The sequence below is a fragment of the Rhinopithecus bieti genome, unplaced genomic scaffold, assembly GCF_001698545.2.
Source record: "Rhinopithecus bieti isolate Rb0 unplaced genomic scaffold, ASM169854v2 scaffold_13207, whole genome shotgun sequence".
NCBI lineage: Eukaryota > Metazoa > Chordata > Mammalia > Primates > Cercopithecidae > Rhinopithecus > Rhinopithecus bieti.
In genome coordinates, this window is record NW_016807866.1 from 3,881,555 (window position 1) to 3,896,129 (window position 14,575).

Genomic DNA, 14,575 nt, shown 5'->3' on the forward strand with positions numbered 1-14,575 from the left:
GTTGTAGGACGGAGGTACCCTCTTCCTTGCTGGCTGCTGTTGGGGGGCCATCCTCAGCTTCTAGAGGCTGCTCTCAAGTCCTGACCACATGGCCCCCTCCCTTACCTTGTGGCAGCTCCAGGCCAGCAAGGGGTGCCACTGTTGCCTCCAGTGTCCTCTCAGGGCTCACCTGATTCAGTCAGGCCCACCAGGATAATCTTCCTTCTTTTTTCTTAACTTTTTTTTTTTTTTTGAGACGGAGTCTCACTCTGTCACCCAGGCCGGACTGTAGTGGCCCAATCTCGGCTCACTGCAAGCTCCGCCTCCCAGGTTCACGCCATTCTCCAGCCTCAGCCTCCCAAGTAGCTGGGACTACAAGCACCCGCCACCACACCCAGCTAATTTTTTGTATTTTTAGTAGAGACGGGGTTTCACCGTGTTAGCCAGGATGGTCTCGATCCCCTGACCTCGTGATCTGCCCACCTTGGCCTCCCAAAGTGCTGGGATTACAGGCGTGAGCCACCACACCCCACTCCTTTTTTAACTTTTATTTTATGTTCAGGCGTACATGTGCAGGTTTGTTACATGGGTAAACTTGTGTCACGGGGGTTTGTTGTACAGATTATTTCGTCACCCAGGTACTAAACTTAGTACCCAGGAGTTATTTTTTTCTGATCCTCTTCCTCCTTCCACCATCCACTCTCAAGTAGCCCCTGTGTCTGTTAATCTTCCTTCTTGATAAACTCAAAGTCAAATGAGTCCGGATCTTACCTACATCTGCAAAATCAATTTTTCCTATAAAGGAATGTAATCATAGAAGCACTGTCCCATTATAGTACGAGTGCTGAACTGTAGTAGGCAGAGAGGGTTGTCCTGCCCACACTCAAGGAGTGTGTGCAGGGCCAGTTCACGCCTCATGTGGAAGTGGGAGTGCTGGGGGCTCACTTAGCGCTCTGCTCACCACAACCCCAAACTCACAACTTTATCCCCTCCAATCCTGTCCCCTCCAGCCCAGGGGGCACACACTCCAGCAGGACTTCAGCTGAGCCCAGGGAACGCTCTGCTGACTGGTGACGAGGGACTTACCTCTTCGCACCCATGACACCCACCCGCTGAGCCCCTCACCTTCTCCCACACGGCCCCAAAGGTCCTGGCCAGGTCACCTCTGGCCTCACTTTCCATTCTCACCTCCTTCCTCCCCCCCAGCCCCAGGGTCCTCCTCTATGTGCCCAGACATGGTGGGTGCACCCTTGCCTGACAGCCTTTCTTCTTTTCCCTTTGCCTGGAATGCTCTCTTCCCAGTTACCAGAGATACTCAGGCTCTCTCCCCAGTTTCCTTCAGGCCCTTGCTCCAAAAGCTCCTTCCGGGTGAAGCCTCCCCTCCCATCCTCCTTAAAGCTTCAGCCTCTACCTGGGACACTTCCTCCCTCACTGCCTGCCTCCTTTAAACTCTCCTTAGTCCTCTTGCAGCCCACATAGCTCAACACAGGCAGGAGGGGGCGCTGCTGCCCTGGCTGGTATGCAGCCACCAGAGGCTGACGCTCACCCACGTCTGTCTGGGGCCCAGGATCGCCTTCCTTGATTCCAGCTCTCTCAGGCTGTCAGGACCTGGCGCTGGGAGGCACTAGGCCATGCCCTGGCCTGAGGCCTTCTCTCTCCCTCTGTACCCTGTGTCTCTGCAGGGGAGCCCTGCCCTACCCCTGGGAGGGTAGGGGCAGAGGTGTGGAGAGTGGGTATACAAGGCCAGGGTTTGCCAGGCCCAGGACAGCCTGGCGCCTGTCAGTGGATGAGCGCCTCCCCCTTAGCCCGATGTCAGGGTGGGCATGAGAGTGGGAGCAGAGGGTGCCTGAGGAAAGGGTCTGTGCAACCCCATTTTCCTACCCGTTCTCGTTTCTGAAGGCTCCTCAAGCACACTGTGGTGTCCACACCATTGGCAGCAGGCTCCTTCTCTTCAGGTGGTCTTAGGAACTTCTCAGAATTTCTGGTCTCCTCCTCCTGAGCACGGTTCCCCTGGGTGAGCTCCAGGCCATGCCATTCAACGCCCTCCAGGACAGGCTGAAGGGCTTGTCTGTTTGGTGGTTGCTAAGGTTTGAAAAAAACCTGTTGGAAACTTAATCCCCAAAGCAACAATGTTGGGAGGTGGGACCTAATGGGACATGTTTAGTCATAAGGGCTCCACCCTTATGAATGGATTCTGTCTCTCTTGTTCTCTCTCTCTCTCTCTCTCTTCCCGCCCCACCCACCCCTCCTTCCACAACCATGTGATGCTGTCCACCATGTGGTGGCAAGAAGGCCTTTGCCAGATGTGGCCCCTTAATCCTGGGCTTCCCAATCTCCAGAACCATGAGCCAAATGCATTTCTGTCTGTTACAAATTATGCAGGGTGTGGTTTTCTCTGATAAAGACAGTGCTGTACCAGGGCCCTCTTGCCAAGACAGACAGCTTATAGGAGCCTGCATGTGAGGCCCTGACATCCTACAGAACAGCAGTTTGAGGTCTGGCCTGCTAAATAGGCACTGCCCTGCCCTGCACACGGGACCTGGGTGGGGCATGATGAGCCTCTTCACCACGCTGCCCTCATTTTAGGAGGCGGAAAACCCTTTCTCCCCCTTCTCCATGTGCTTCTGCAGTTGGAAGAAGTGAGGAGCGTTCAGACAAACTTGAGCTGAGCTTAGAGCAAAGCATGTCCCTCAAGGTGACCTTGCCACATGGCCTGAATCTAGAATTCCCTTGAACAGCATGGACAGCCATCACCATGGGTCTGTCTGCCTGGCCTTGTATGGCTCTCCTTTGAACTCACCTAGACCCTTGCATCAAAGGACTCAGGGACTCTGCTGTAGTCATCCTAGCATGGTCGAGAGGAGTAGGAAGGTCTCCAGCATCTGAGCCTTTAAGGAGGTCTGTTGGTCACCATCGCTTCTGCCTTCTTGAGAACCATTACCCTTGGAGGATCCGGTAGTGTCTCCCAGTCAAGTGTCAAATGTGTTGTTCCCTGGAGAGGAAGACTTATTTCCAGAAAGTACTCTGATGTTTTGTAATTTGTGATTTCTATCACTGGCTCAGTGGCCCACCCACTGCTCAGCTCATGTGGCACGACCAGGCTGGGACGTCGGGTCATCTTGTTCTCTGGGTGTGTGGCAACACCGGTGTATGGCGTAATTTCCTTCTTGAGAAGAAATTCAGTAATTTCTAATATTCAGGGCTTTAGGTAGAGGCCTGAAAATCACTCTCCATGCCTCTTTCAGTATTTTATATATAGTCATCTCTTGGTATCCATGGGGTTTGGTTCCAGAATCCCCTGCAGATACCAAAATTTGTGAGTGTTCAAGTCCTTTATAAATAGTGGCATAGTATTTGCACATAACTTATGCCTACCAGCCAATCATAGATGGTGATTTAAATAATCTCTTGATTACTTCTAACACTTAATACTATGTAAATATTTTGTAAGTAGTTGCTACCCAGCATTTTTTGTTTTATTTTTATTGTTGTTTCATTAATTTTATTTTCTTTTTGGAATATTTTCAGTCCATGGTTGATTGAATCCGCAGATGCAGAAGCCTCAGACACAGAGGGTCGACCACACCCATGTATGCTGTTCTTAAAGTAGCTACATATTGGTTCTGAATATATAAGAAATTAGTCGTCTATTAGACTTTAAGGGAGTAAATATGGTCCAAGTTGATTTTTAAATTTAGCAAATAGTCATAGACATATCAGTGTCTTACAGAAAATATTTATTAGAATGTTCATTCTCTCATTTGGGATGCTGCTTTGCCTTGCTGTATAATGTGTCTTAAGAATGTCATCAAAGCATTACACACTTGAAAAGTCTTTTTTTAAAGGATATGATGATAATTAAGACCTTCTCCCCAACTCCTGCCCATTATCCAGGATAAATGTTTTTTTTTTTTTCCTTTATCCTGATTTTAAAATCAAATACACTTTATTGAGGTATACTTTACATGAAGCAAAATGTGCCCTTTCTAATTATTATAAGTTTGATGAGTTTTCAACAGATGTATACAGCTGTTACCATGACTGTGTCTTTACCCAGGTTCCTGCATTGCTCTATCCAGACACAGAAGGTCTCTATCACCTGACAAGTTCCTTTGTGCTGCACCCTCCAGTCAATCATCTGTTTTGAGGAGAGTTTTGAAACAAAGGTTTTTTTTTCTTTCTCACTGATGACCATAACCTACCACGGGGTCTCTCTCTCTCTCTCTCTCTCTCTCTCTCACTGCTCTTGCACCAGCTGCCTGACAATTTGTGGGATTAAAGCTCTAAGCTGCTTACTGGCCCTTCTGACTAGGGAGAGGGAACAAGCCTCATTATTTTTCTATTCTTTTCAGTGACTGTTCACTCCTCTTCCTCCCAAATCCCCATCCATCCATCCATCCATCCATCCATCCATCCATCCATCCATCCGTCTATCTTTCCATCTATCCATCTATCCTTCCATCTATCCAATCCACTTGCATGTTGAATGTCTACTATGAGCCACTGGCTACCAGGAATCCCACTTCCACCCAAATTATGTTTCAACAGGGAAGACAAACAATTTAACAATTATGATAAAAAAAGAAAATATGCCATACAATGGAAAAGAAGGGGGCATGATGGGAGACCCAGCAGGAGTAGCTAGCTGGCGACGATTCTCAGGGGGAAGAGACATTCCTAATGGACACCTGCAGGAGAAATATTAAAGAGTCAATCATTTCAATAACACTTATTGTGAAACCATAATGCACGAAGTTTATGGGTTCCCAGGCTGATGGGTTTGAAAGTCACTGCGTCATGAATGTGCCCGGGACCCACACATTGTTTTGTAGGAGAGGGGTTCAGTAAAATGTGAAACGACCGACATTCAACAGGCAGAAATGTGCAGAATGCACGCTTTGCCACTGATTGAAAGTGTTTCTTCAACGGGTTTTGATAGAATATATGACTAATCTGATGAGAAACAGCTTAGGGCCATTCAAGGAAAGAAAATCAGCCCCTCGAAACGTGTTCTGTGGCTAGGCACAGAGGTAGCTGCTGGTAATTTGAACATCGTGGGCCTCATTGTGGGGTTAGCAGGGCCGGGCTGGGACAGTGAGATAATTTTCTAGGCAGAGAAAAGAGATAACATGGTAAGTTAAAAACACTGAAAATTCTGTGCTGCCAGAGTACAAATGTCAGCCAGGAAGGCCCTGACACTCTTGAAAGAGGGATTTGAGCAGTGGCCACTGCATCTACTTGGCACTCGTTCGCTGTGTAGAAGGGTCACCAAGTCCCTCATCAGAATCCTGAAAGAAGGAGAAATGGTGGGCCCAGGCAGCGTACCTCAATCACTTGTGAATAATTTCCTTCTGTCTTTCATAAACATAGCTATGATTGAAATGACATTTCACGAACAGCAGGGAAGGATTGTGGAAGAAAATGAGGTATGTGAGAAGCAAATCCATCTACCTGATTGCCATGTAACTTTTGGTGAGTCATGGAGTGAGAACTTGAGATGTGAATTAAGGATTGCTGATATACTTAAAAGGTTTCCTCCATGTTCTACTCCATGTTCTACTTTAGAATCAAGAGGCCAGAGAAGCAGGAGGGACGAGTACTTGTTACTCGTAGTGGACCTTCTTCCTGAAGAATTTTTAGGGGAATTATGTACGTGGTTTCCACCTGAGTCGCTGACCTTTGGGTGAATGCTACTGGATATGCACCTACGGTATCCAGGCACACTTTCCGCGGGTTCTGCGGGCACTGTGAAGTGTGACAGACTTCGGCTTTTTATGACTTTTGGTCATAACATGCCCATAGAGTGCTTTTAATCTCCTGCAATTTAACGTATGAGAAAATCGATTTACTTTGTAGTGAGTTCTGTACATTTCACATAAAATTAAAGCTCTCTGAAAACCCAAATCTCCTGTGGGCAGCAATTCACACACAATATTCTGGAAATGTAGAATCCTAAATGCCTGCTGACTTGAAATCAATGTTTATAGCCTGCATCTGAATTGCTCTGTGAATTGCTCGGCCCCTCTCCATCTACTGCCCTTCGCTTTGATTTAGCCACTCGTCTCCAGGGGCTGACTTTCTTTTCTTGCATGGCCCTAAGCTGTTTCCCATCACATTAGTAATATATTCTATCAAAGCCTGTTGAAGAAACACTTTCAATCAATGGCCACGTGTGCATCCTGCATGATTCTGCCTGTTGAATGTCGGTCGTTTCACATTTTACTGAACCCCTCTCCTACAAAGCAATGTATGGGTCCTAGGTACATTCATTATTCAACGACTTTCAGGCCTACCAGCCTGGGAACCAGGAACTTCATGCATTATTGGTTTTACAGTTTCAGCTGAGGCTGCCACAGAACAACTCAAAAGAAACAGGCTGTCCTGAGTGAGCCTGTTCCTTGACTTGTGTTTCAATTCTAAGGTCTATTGGCTTCACTGGCAGTGGGATCGCTGACTTTTTCCCTCCTTTATCTAAGGGGACCTGCTGAGAGTCTCTACTTGGAAATATTTCCTGCGTGTCCTTAGGGGGGTCAACGCCTGAATCTGTCCAATAATCAGACTTGACCAACTTGACTGAAGTGTGGATTTTCCAGCACGATTAAACCTTGAACATATATGGCTTGAAAATGTGCAAATGCTCTTGGAAATGACAGAATGATGGTTCTCAAGAAAGGGAAAAAAAGGTAGCATGTGAATTTTCATAGATAAATATCTTATGCTAATGTTGGTCAGGATTAATGTCATTTCCTAGATTTTGGCAAATAAACACTGCGTTACTTAGGCCTTTGTGGGCTTCCCAGGAAGGTCACTACCATTGGAAACGAGAGTTTCAGGGAAAAAGCTGCCAGAGATTAAACAGAAGGCTTACAGATGTATCTTCCGAAGAGAACTGGCTTTTATAACTTAGTACCTTCCATGGACATCTTTTCTAATAGAAAAGAAGCTCTTCAAATGACCAAAACGATTGCTGTTTTGTGGAGGTGCTGGTGGACAGGGGTTTCATCATAGTAGCATCTACCTGTACAAAGGAAATACTCAAAGTTCTGATTTCAGTTTTATCCATTTTCTTCTTTTGCAAGTGAAGCATTCTTAGTGTGGTGGACCCTCTGTGGACCACAGCACAGAATCAGGAATTTCTAAGCTCAAACTGACAAAGGCATGTGTCCTCGTGAATTTAAAATGTTTAAAAAGGTTTAAAAGCCTTTTCAACTGCAGCATTTAAAAGGTTCACAGATCTATTCTAGAAATAAAATGACAAACAACTTTTCTGTAAGGAGCATACTGTGCCCATTTATTATAGAATGCAGTTAAAAAAAATATTTTGAAGTTAGCCTCTCCAGTTTAAAAGCACTTAACTAGAAACACTTGGACAGCGATGCAATGGTTTCTCCCAAACAGGCTCCCTTTTACCAAGTACCGTAAACAGGGTTTGAGAACGTTCAATCGATTTCTTGATATGAACAATCAAAGCATTTAATGCAAACATATTGGTTTCTCAAAGAAAAAACCATCTTCCAAATTGCCAAAGCATGCATTGTTACTTGGCATTAGGTATTTCAAAATGACAAACTTTGTTATGGTATTGTAAGGCCAAAATATAATCCCTATTTACCAGACATACACATTACAACTAGAAAAAAGTTACAAATGTTAACCTAGTATAACAATTCCATCAGGAATTAACGGGGAAAGGCACTGCATCCCTCTCATATCGCCACAGATCTACTATCCACTTGACATGCTTTGAATTCAAGTCCTGTTAGACATGGGAACAGCTTTTTCTACAACATACGATTCACAGGTAGGTTAATATATCTTAGTCTCCCATCGCCACACTTTTCACCCAAGTGTACAACGGGCATGAATATATGCTATCAGCTTTATTTACAAGTGTATCTTGATGTCTTAGTGGGGTAAAAAACCAACTATCTCAGCCAACAGTTTCCCAAAAAGGTTTTGGCTATGATTCATGTATAGAAACCACCACATAAAAGAAATAACAGAAACTGAGGTCCAACCCCAAACACCTCAACTAAAATTTCTCACCCACTAAAAGTTGGCAGTGAAACTGCTATTCTGTGAATTGTATAAGCTAAACTCTACAGAGGAATTTCAGATCAACTTCTTTTGCAAAAGCACAAGTTATACGTTGCACAGCTGAGGATGCTGAGTGAATGTATTCCAGGAGAGTTCTGCAAGCGAGTGCTGTTGCAAAGAGAGTCGAGAATCCGAGAATCTGGGAAAGGTGATACATTTTCCAAACACTTTCCTGGCTTCCCAAAAGAAGTAAAACAACAATGGTTTAACTTTATATACGAACAGAGGTTAGTCTTGAAAATCAGTAATATACATGCACAAACATGAGAACATGAGGGAAGAAAGGAAACGCTACAATTTCCACATTGCATTGCTGCTGTTTTCACAACCTCTCTGCACTAGACGGCTTCCTGTGGTACCTCTTCCTACCAGTAGAGAGTGGCCCTGTAGGCTGCTTAGAAACAGGAAGCTCTCTCCTGAGCCCACTGATCAACCTGCCCTTGGCACAGACAGAACCTACCAGAAAAGAACAAGTACAAAACACTATCATTATCGGTTTTCTCAAGACAGTCCCAAATGTCCTTGTGCGATCACCACAAACTCAGTAATTGGCCCAAGTCATTCCCGGGTGCCATGAACAGTAACTGGTGTGCAGCATTAGAACAAGGGGACACAGCCTTGATTCTCTTCTGAGCAACATGAACTGGGATTTCTGCCACCCCGATCTCGGCTGCCACCTCTGAAGAAGTCGTGACCAGCCACCTCCACAGTAAAAGATTCCTCCCGTGAGTATGATTTGGAATGCGTCCTCGTCGCGTGCCAGTTCAGCTGAGGTGGATCGGCGTGTACTCTGGCCTCCTGGTCTGGATAATTTTTGGCTTGGGTCTCTTCATTCTTTCCATTTCCTCTTCTTCCTCCTTCTCTTGATCACTCTCACATACGTGGACCACCACGCTGGGAGTGGTGTCAGTCGCTGCATGCAATTCATACTTTTCCCCTAAGGAAAGAAAATAACTGCAGGGTCACTCCAGCAAGTCCTTGGGAGTCAAAAGGCAAACATAAAAGAGCATTCAGGGCTCTGCTGGGCCAGCTGCTCGTGACCATTCGATTGGGCTGAGAGACACAGCCAGATATATTTTGGGTTTGTATTTCTTTGCTAGCTTATTCAGAAAAACAGGTATTTCCACTGTGCATGGCTCTGTTTTTAGTCAAACATCCTGGGAGTCCAGGCACATGAAAAGTATAGAAGGAATTTTTCTAGTGATACTTCGCATTTTCTAGATATGCTTCGCATGTCCACCAGACACCTAGACTACCCAGAGAACTCCCCTTCTGCCAGCATTTCCTCAAGTGTGAATGTGAGAAACTTCGGTTCAGGAAAAAGATGGATGAAGAAGCGCATTTGGAAACAAAATTCTGGGCCTCCCTCGTCGGGCTCCTGTTTGAGGGTCGCAGTGCACGCCCAGGAAGGGAGTCATGGGAGGCCCTGCAGCAGGCGCAGGGGTGGCTGCACGGAGCCAGGTGCTCTGGAAACGTTTTTGACCTCGGCATCTTTTCCTTAGAACAACTTCTAATCCCCGGGACCAGGAGTGCCCTGCTGTTCTGTGTCAGCCTGAGTTCTACCAGGTTGGCCAATTTCAGGCCACTCTGGTCCAGCAAGGGTAGGGTGAGCTTTCTGCAACTGAAAAACCCAGCAATGTAGAAAAAAGGGGCTGGGGCCTCCCGTTGGGGTGCCGCTCTGGCCACAGGAAGTGTGCATCTCTGGTGCTCGTGAAGGCAGCTCTGAGCCTGGCTCCTTAGTACCCAGGGCTCATAGGCACTTTATTCTGCTTCCCTGTGCACCTCAGTTCCCTTCTCAGTAAAGGAGATGGTAAAGGTACTGACTTCATGGAGCTAACAGCATAGGTGAGTGCCCGAGGCACTGAGAACCCGGCTCACCACATGCTTGTCCAACCCACGTCACCTAGAAAGATGTTTAAGAATTGAGGCTCCATTGTTACTGGTGTGATGCTGGGCAGGGGTCTGAAATAGGGGCAGGAGGTTTGCTTCAACCTGCTACACCCACAGGGTGTGGCCTCATGGTGAGTTTTCCTCCAGGGCTGTGTGCTTGGGATTTCTTTTCTTTTCTCTTTTCTTTTCTTTTCTTCTCTCTCTCTCTTTCTCTCTCTCTCTCTTTCTTTCTTTCTTTGTTTTTTTTTTTTGAGACAGAATCTCACTCTGTTGCCCAGGCTGCAGTGCAGTGACAAGATCTCGGCTCACTGCAACCTCCGCCTCCCATGTTCAAGTGATTCTCCTGCCTCAGCATCCCAAGTAGCTGGGACTACAGGCGCATGACGCCATACTCAGCTAATTTTTGTATTTTTAGTAGAGACAGGGTTTCACCATGTTGGCCAGGATGGTCTTGATCTCCTGACCTCATGATCCACCTGCCTCAGCCTTCCAAAGTGCTGGGATTATAGGCGTGAGCCACCCGGCCTGGCCTGTGCTTGGGATTTATTTGCAGTTTGGCTAAGCGAGGAGGCACCTCACCAACCACTGTGTGCCCATCACATGACTGATTTCCAACAGGCAAGAGTGGCCCAGCAGAGCTTCCTACCTCCAGCCACACTGGTTATTCCTCTAAACTTGGAAGATACTTTTACTTATAAGGAAGGTGGTGGTCTTTTCTCTATCACACGTGGGACTGAAATGTTATTATAACTGCACTGAAAAAGGTAAAGGAGCTTCAGCTCTCTGAGAGACAGAATTCAGGCATGGGAGGTCAGATGGATTGCTGAAAATGCTGGTTAGAGCCTCTTACAAATCTATCTCTTTGCAAGTGTCTTATCTACCTACTAATCAGCCAAAATCCAGAAAGCTCAGAGTTTAGGACCATAATTTGCAAAATCTCCGCAATCCCGTTGGTTGAAAAGCACAGGTGAAATATGAAATCTCACTCAAGCTCACTATTAAGTGAACCAAGGACAAACTGATTTTATTACATGTATTTCCTAAAAAGCCTTCTCCAATAAGCCCTCGGTGAAGGAAGTGGTAGATTCTGGAGTATGAAGAATTTTTATTAACAGCATTTGCCACACCTCTTTGCAAGTGGAGACCCTGTTTCCTCCCATCCCTAACCTAGGGGAAGACTCCACACCCTCAGCCATGCTCATGCCCCTGGCCAGGAGCTGCTGTAGGGGGGGCACACACTTCCTCAGAATGGCCATTTCTGATCTTGACCTTCACGCCGCAATTAGCAGTAAGTAATGTGACTCTTGCTTTTCCCACAGAGGGAATTTCCGTTTGGGCAATGTTTTCAGAAATGTAATCTTTTCAATATGAAACTGCTGATGGTCCAAGAAAACAAAACCCTCAACCCAAGGGAACATCAGATTGCTGGTCAAGGAGAAACGAGGAGCTGATGGTCTCAGCATTTATTCGACTTGCTCCATGGACAGAGCAGGAGAAGGCTCAAACCTCTTCACCCCAGGACTCTCCCTCACACCTGCCTCCTCACCCAAACCCTAGTGGACAGGACAGGAACCACCACCATTTTATGGTTTTCAAAAAACCTGCATTGAACACTGTGAGCCAGGCGCTGATTGAAGCGCCTTTCACTCCATGATCTCATCTACTGCTTGCAAGTCCACCAGGTAAGGCCCACATTTTGGACAAAGAGCCTGAGGAACCTACCCACTCCCCGCAGTGCTCACACTTTTGTCCCTCCAGAGGACGGGAACCTCCTCTTTCTTTGGCAAGCCCTGTAGGGGACCAGCCCATGGGCCCTGGGGTAGGGCAGCCAGGCTGCGGCCCTTCCCTCACCATGGCCTATGGTTCTCCTTCCCTTTTCCTTTAAGAAGGCCAGGTGAGAATCACAGGAAAGGGTGAATTTACCTTGATTAAAAATAACATTTCTTAAAGGGGGCATCGATTTTCCCTTTCCAAAGTCCAATCACTTATCCCTATCTGGAGCGACAGGACCTGGGGCCGGGGCTCAGGTCTCCCATGCAGGCTGTGCTCAGTGGACACAAGAATGGATTCCTGGGACACTGTGGGGGGTTGGGGGGGCGTGATGCAGGGTCCCCACGATCAGCCCCAGTCTAACATTGCAGGTGGCGCCAAGAGGCAGGCATGCTCCCAGCACAAGGGATCGTGGTGCAGAAGAATACAGAGAAGCTCACAAAACACGCCTGCATGGGCTCAGGAGAGCTACGGGGTAGTGGGGGTACTGCTTCCCAGTGGAGGGGAGCAGCTGTGTCTCCCCCTGCCTCCCTCCCACTCGAGGGCCCTGCTCACCTGGCCCCAGCTTGGAGATGGCATATAAGAGATCATAGTTTATGACTGGGGTCGCATCTTCCACTTGTTTCCATCCCACCGGCGGAGAGGCGGGAGGGGAGATCAGAAACTGCTTGTCTGGATTTGGTGGAGCCAGGTGTGAGCTTCCTATGTGTAAGGTCTGAGGGGAGAAAATAAGCACAGGTCAGTTGTTGCCAGGGAAGAACTGCAGTGAGGCAATAGCACCTAACGCCAGCTTCCAGGAGATGGGCGGGTCAATGTCCAGGCGTCAGGACAGGTGTGATTCCAGGACCAATTGTAAGATGGTCTGTAACGGGGAGGGCAAAAGGACATCTGAACTCTGCTTATGGCGCAGACAGGATGACAGCCCCCTCCCAGGGCTGTGGGAGTCACAGGCACAGGGACTGCAAATAATTACCCTTGACCTAGATGGACAGAAGATCAGCAGAGGTGACTTCAGTATACATGGAAAATTAAAGTCACTGTCACTAGGGTCAGGAGGGCTCTTGGAATCAATTTCTCCCCGCTCCTCACACCACAGAGGCACACTCTGAAAGTCCAAAGCCTAAGCGACAGTTCTGAGAGGATACAGCTTCTCAGGGACAGGGATCCAGGGCTCCACCTGCCCCTAGGGTTCCCCACCCAGCAGCGGCCCTGTGACTCCCTCCCGGGGACTCCAGATCAGATGCCAGAAAAAAAAAAAGCCACCTCCCAGAAGACTTTAAAAAATAACAATAAGGAACAATAACCTATGATCCTAGTTTGGTTTTAGAAATGCTGACCAGTGATGAGAGGGCTGTCCAGAGAGCTCTTACATATATCGCAAGCTGCGCGGTGTAGGTTTTCTCCGCACTTCCAGATTGCCCTCCCCAAGTTTTCACAACGAATATTCATTGTTTTACAATCAGAAAAGGTCAGAGTAGTAGTAAGTAATTATTTGCATAAAATCTCATCCAGTGCAGAAAGGAGTGTACTCACAGAGGAAGCCCTAGGCACCCAAGGTCAAAGCTCGGCCTATGCCTCCCAGGGCAGAAAGGTCGGGGGTGCAGCGGGCATCCCAAATGCTTTATTTATATTTGAAGGGCCCAGCAAGTTCCCTGTCCTCACTTTGGGGAAGACACTTTGACTCTCTGGGATGGAGTCAGATGAGCTTCCTCCCTCTGTGGGAAGCCTTTGGACAGGGTCCTCTCCCATCCCAGCAAGATATGTGTGTGGGGGGGTGCTCAGAGCCTGAGGGGGACTCGCTTTACTGAGGAGCCGCATTCTAGAAGCTCTTCCCCTTCCCTGACAATCTGTCAGCCCCTAAGGACATCAGATGGAACTCTGGGAGCTGCCTTGAAGGTGGGTCACCTGTCCTAAATGCCCCAGAGGAGGGTCAAAATGGTAGCGGGCAGGAGAAAAAGCAAGCCCAACCCCAGCTACCCCTCTCCCTACCGTGGGTACCCTGGGGCTGGGAACCTTGCCAACTGGAGGGTTTCTTAGCATCTGCGCCCAGTCTGGTTATCCCCTATTTTCCTTCCAAGCCAGACCTAGCAGTCCTGGGCTGATTTGCAGGCATCTTCTGCAGACTCGTCTTTCTCTGCTGAGTGCCCCCAGCACCACATGAGCTGGGAACCACTCTGGTCTGCTCAGTCTGGAGTGGGTCGTTAGCTCCAACCCTGGAGCAAATCCATGGAAACCTGCTGTGCAAATCTTAGGGTATTTGCATAGCCACGCCCACCCTGCTGCACCCTGCAAGCTCCCCAGTGAACAGGGAAGGCTTTCTTTCCCCCATCATTATCAACCCAGGAAGGTCAGGGGCAATTCCTAACATTGCTTTCAAATGCACCTTGATATCTTCTTAAAACAAGTGAGGCACTGAACATTCCGATTAGGAATTTTGCCTTTCTGTTCATCTAAGATAAAGTCTTAGAGTTTCCGGTCAGCATACAACATAAGTGACATACAAGATGCTTTATAAAAGGGAGTGAGGGAGGAGGGAGAAGCATGCATAGCAACGAACCCAACTCACCTGAGCAAAATATAACTTCATTTCCTTTCCCAGAAACTCAGTCTTATGCAGCTGGAGCCTGGCATCTGCTGCGGAGAAGGGGTTGCTGAAGTTTATTCTGACTCGTTTGAAGCTCTTAAAATACTGAAAGGTGATATCCTTGTCATACGTCCTAAAGAGGGACTCAAATTTGGCCTGAAAAATAACAATAAAAATAAAAGGAGTTGAAATTTACCTGCATATGACCCTTGACTAGATGATGTCATTACATTTTTTTTTTTTTTTTTTTTTTTT

The 14,575-nt window shown here is 47.3% G+C and overlaps 1 protein-coding gene and 1 long non-coding RNA gene across 3 annotated transcripts in view; both read right to left on the bottom strand.

Moving 5' to 3' along the window:
• Positions 1-212: 212 nt before the first annotated feature.
• Positions 213-2,983, bottom strand: LOC108536892 (uncharacterized). The gene is made up of 2 exons (XR_001887648.1): positions 2,780-2,983; positions 213-2,061 (listed from the first exon to the last, which is right to left on the bottom strand). It is a non-coding gene; the product is annotated as an uncharacterized LOC108536892 (long non-coding RNA).
• A 4,259-nt stretch (positions 2,984-7,242) lies between these two features.
• RCAN1 (regulator of calcineurin 1) overlaps positions 7,243-14,575 on the bottom strand; it is an 11,030-nt gene continuing 3,697 nt past the window's right edge. For both annotated transcript variants that reach the window (XM_017883941.1, XM_017883942.1), the window contains exons 2-4: positions 14,303-14,476; positions 12,292-12,451; positions 7,243-9,013 (exon numbers count right to left, since the gene is read on the bottom strand). In XM_017883941.1, the coding sequence (XP_017739430.1) occupies positions 8,841-9,013; positions 12,292-12,451; positions 14,303-14,476 (507 nt within the window). In that variant the 3' untranslated portion in view covers positions 7,243-8,840. The remainder of the gene's footprint in view (positions 9,014-12,291; positions 12,452-14,302; positions 14,477-14,575) is intronic.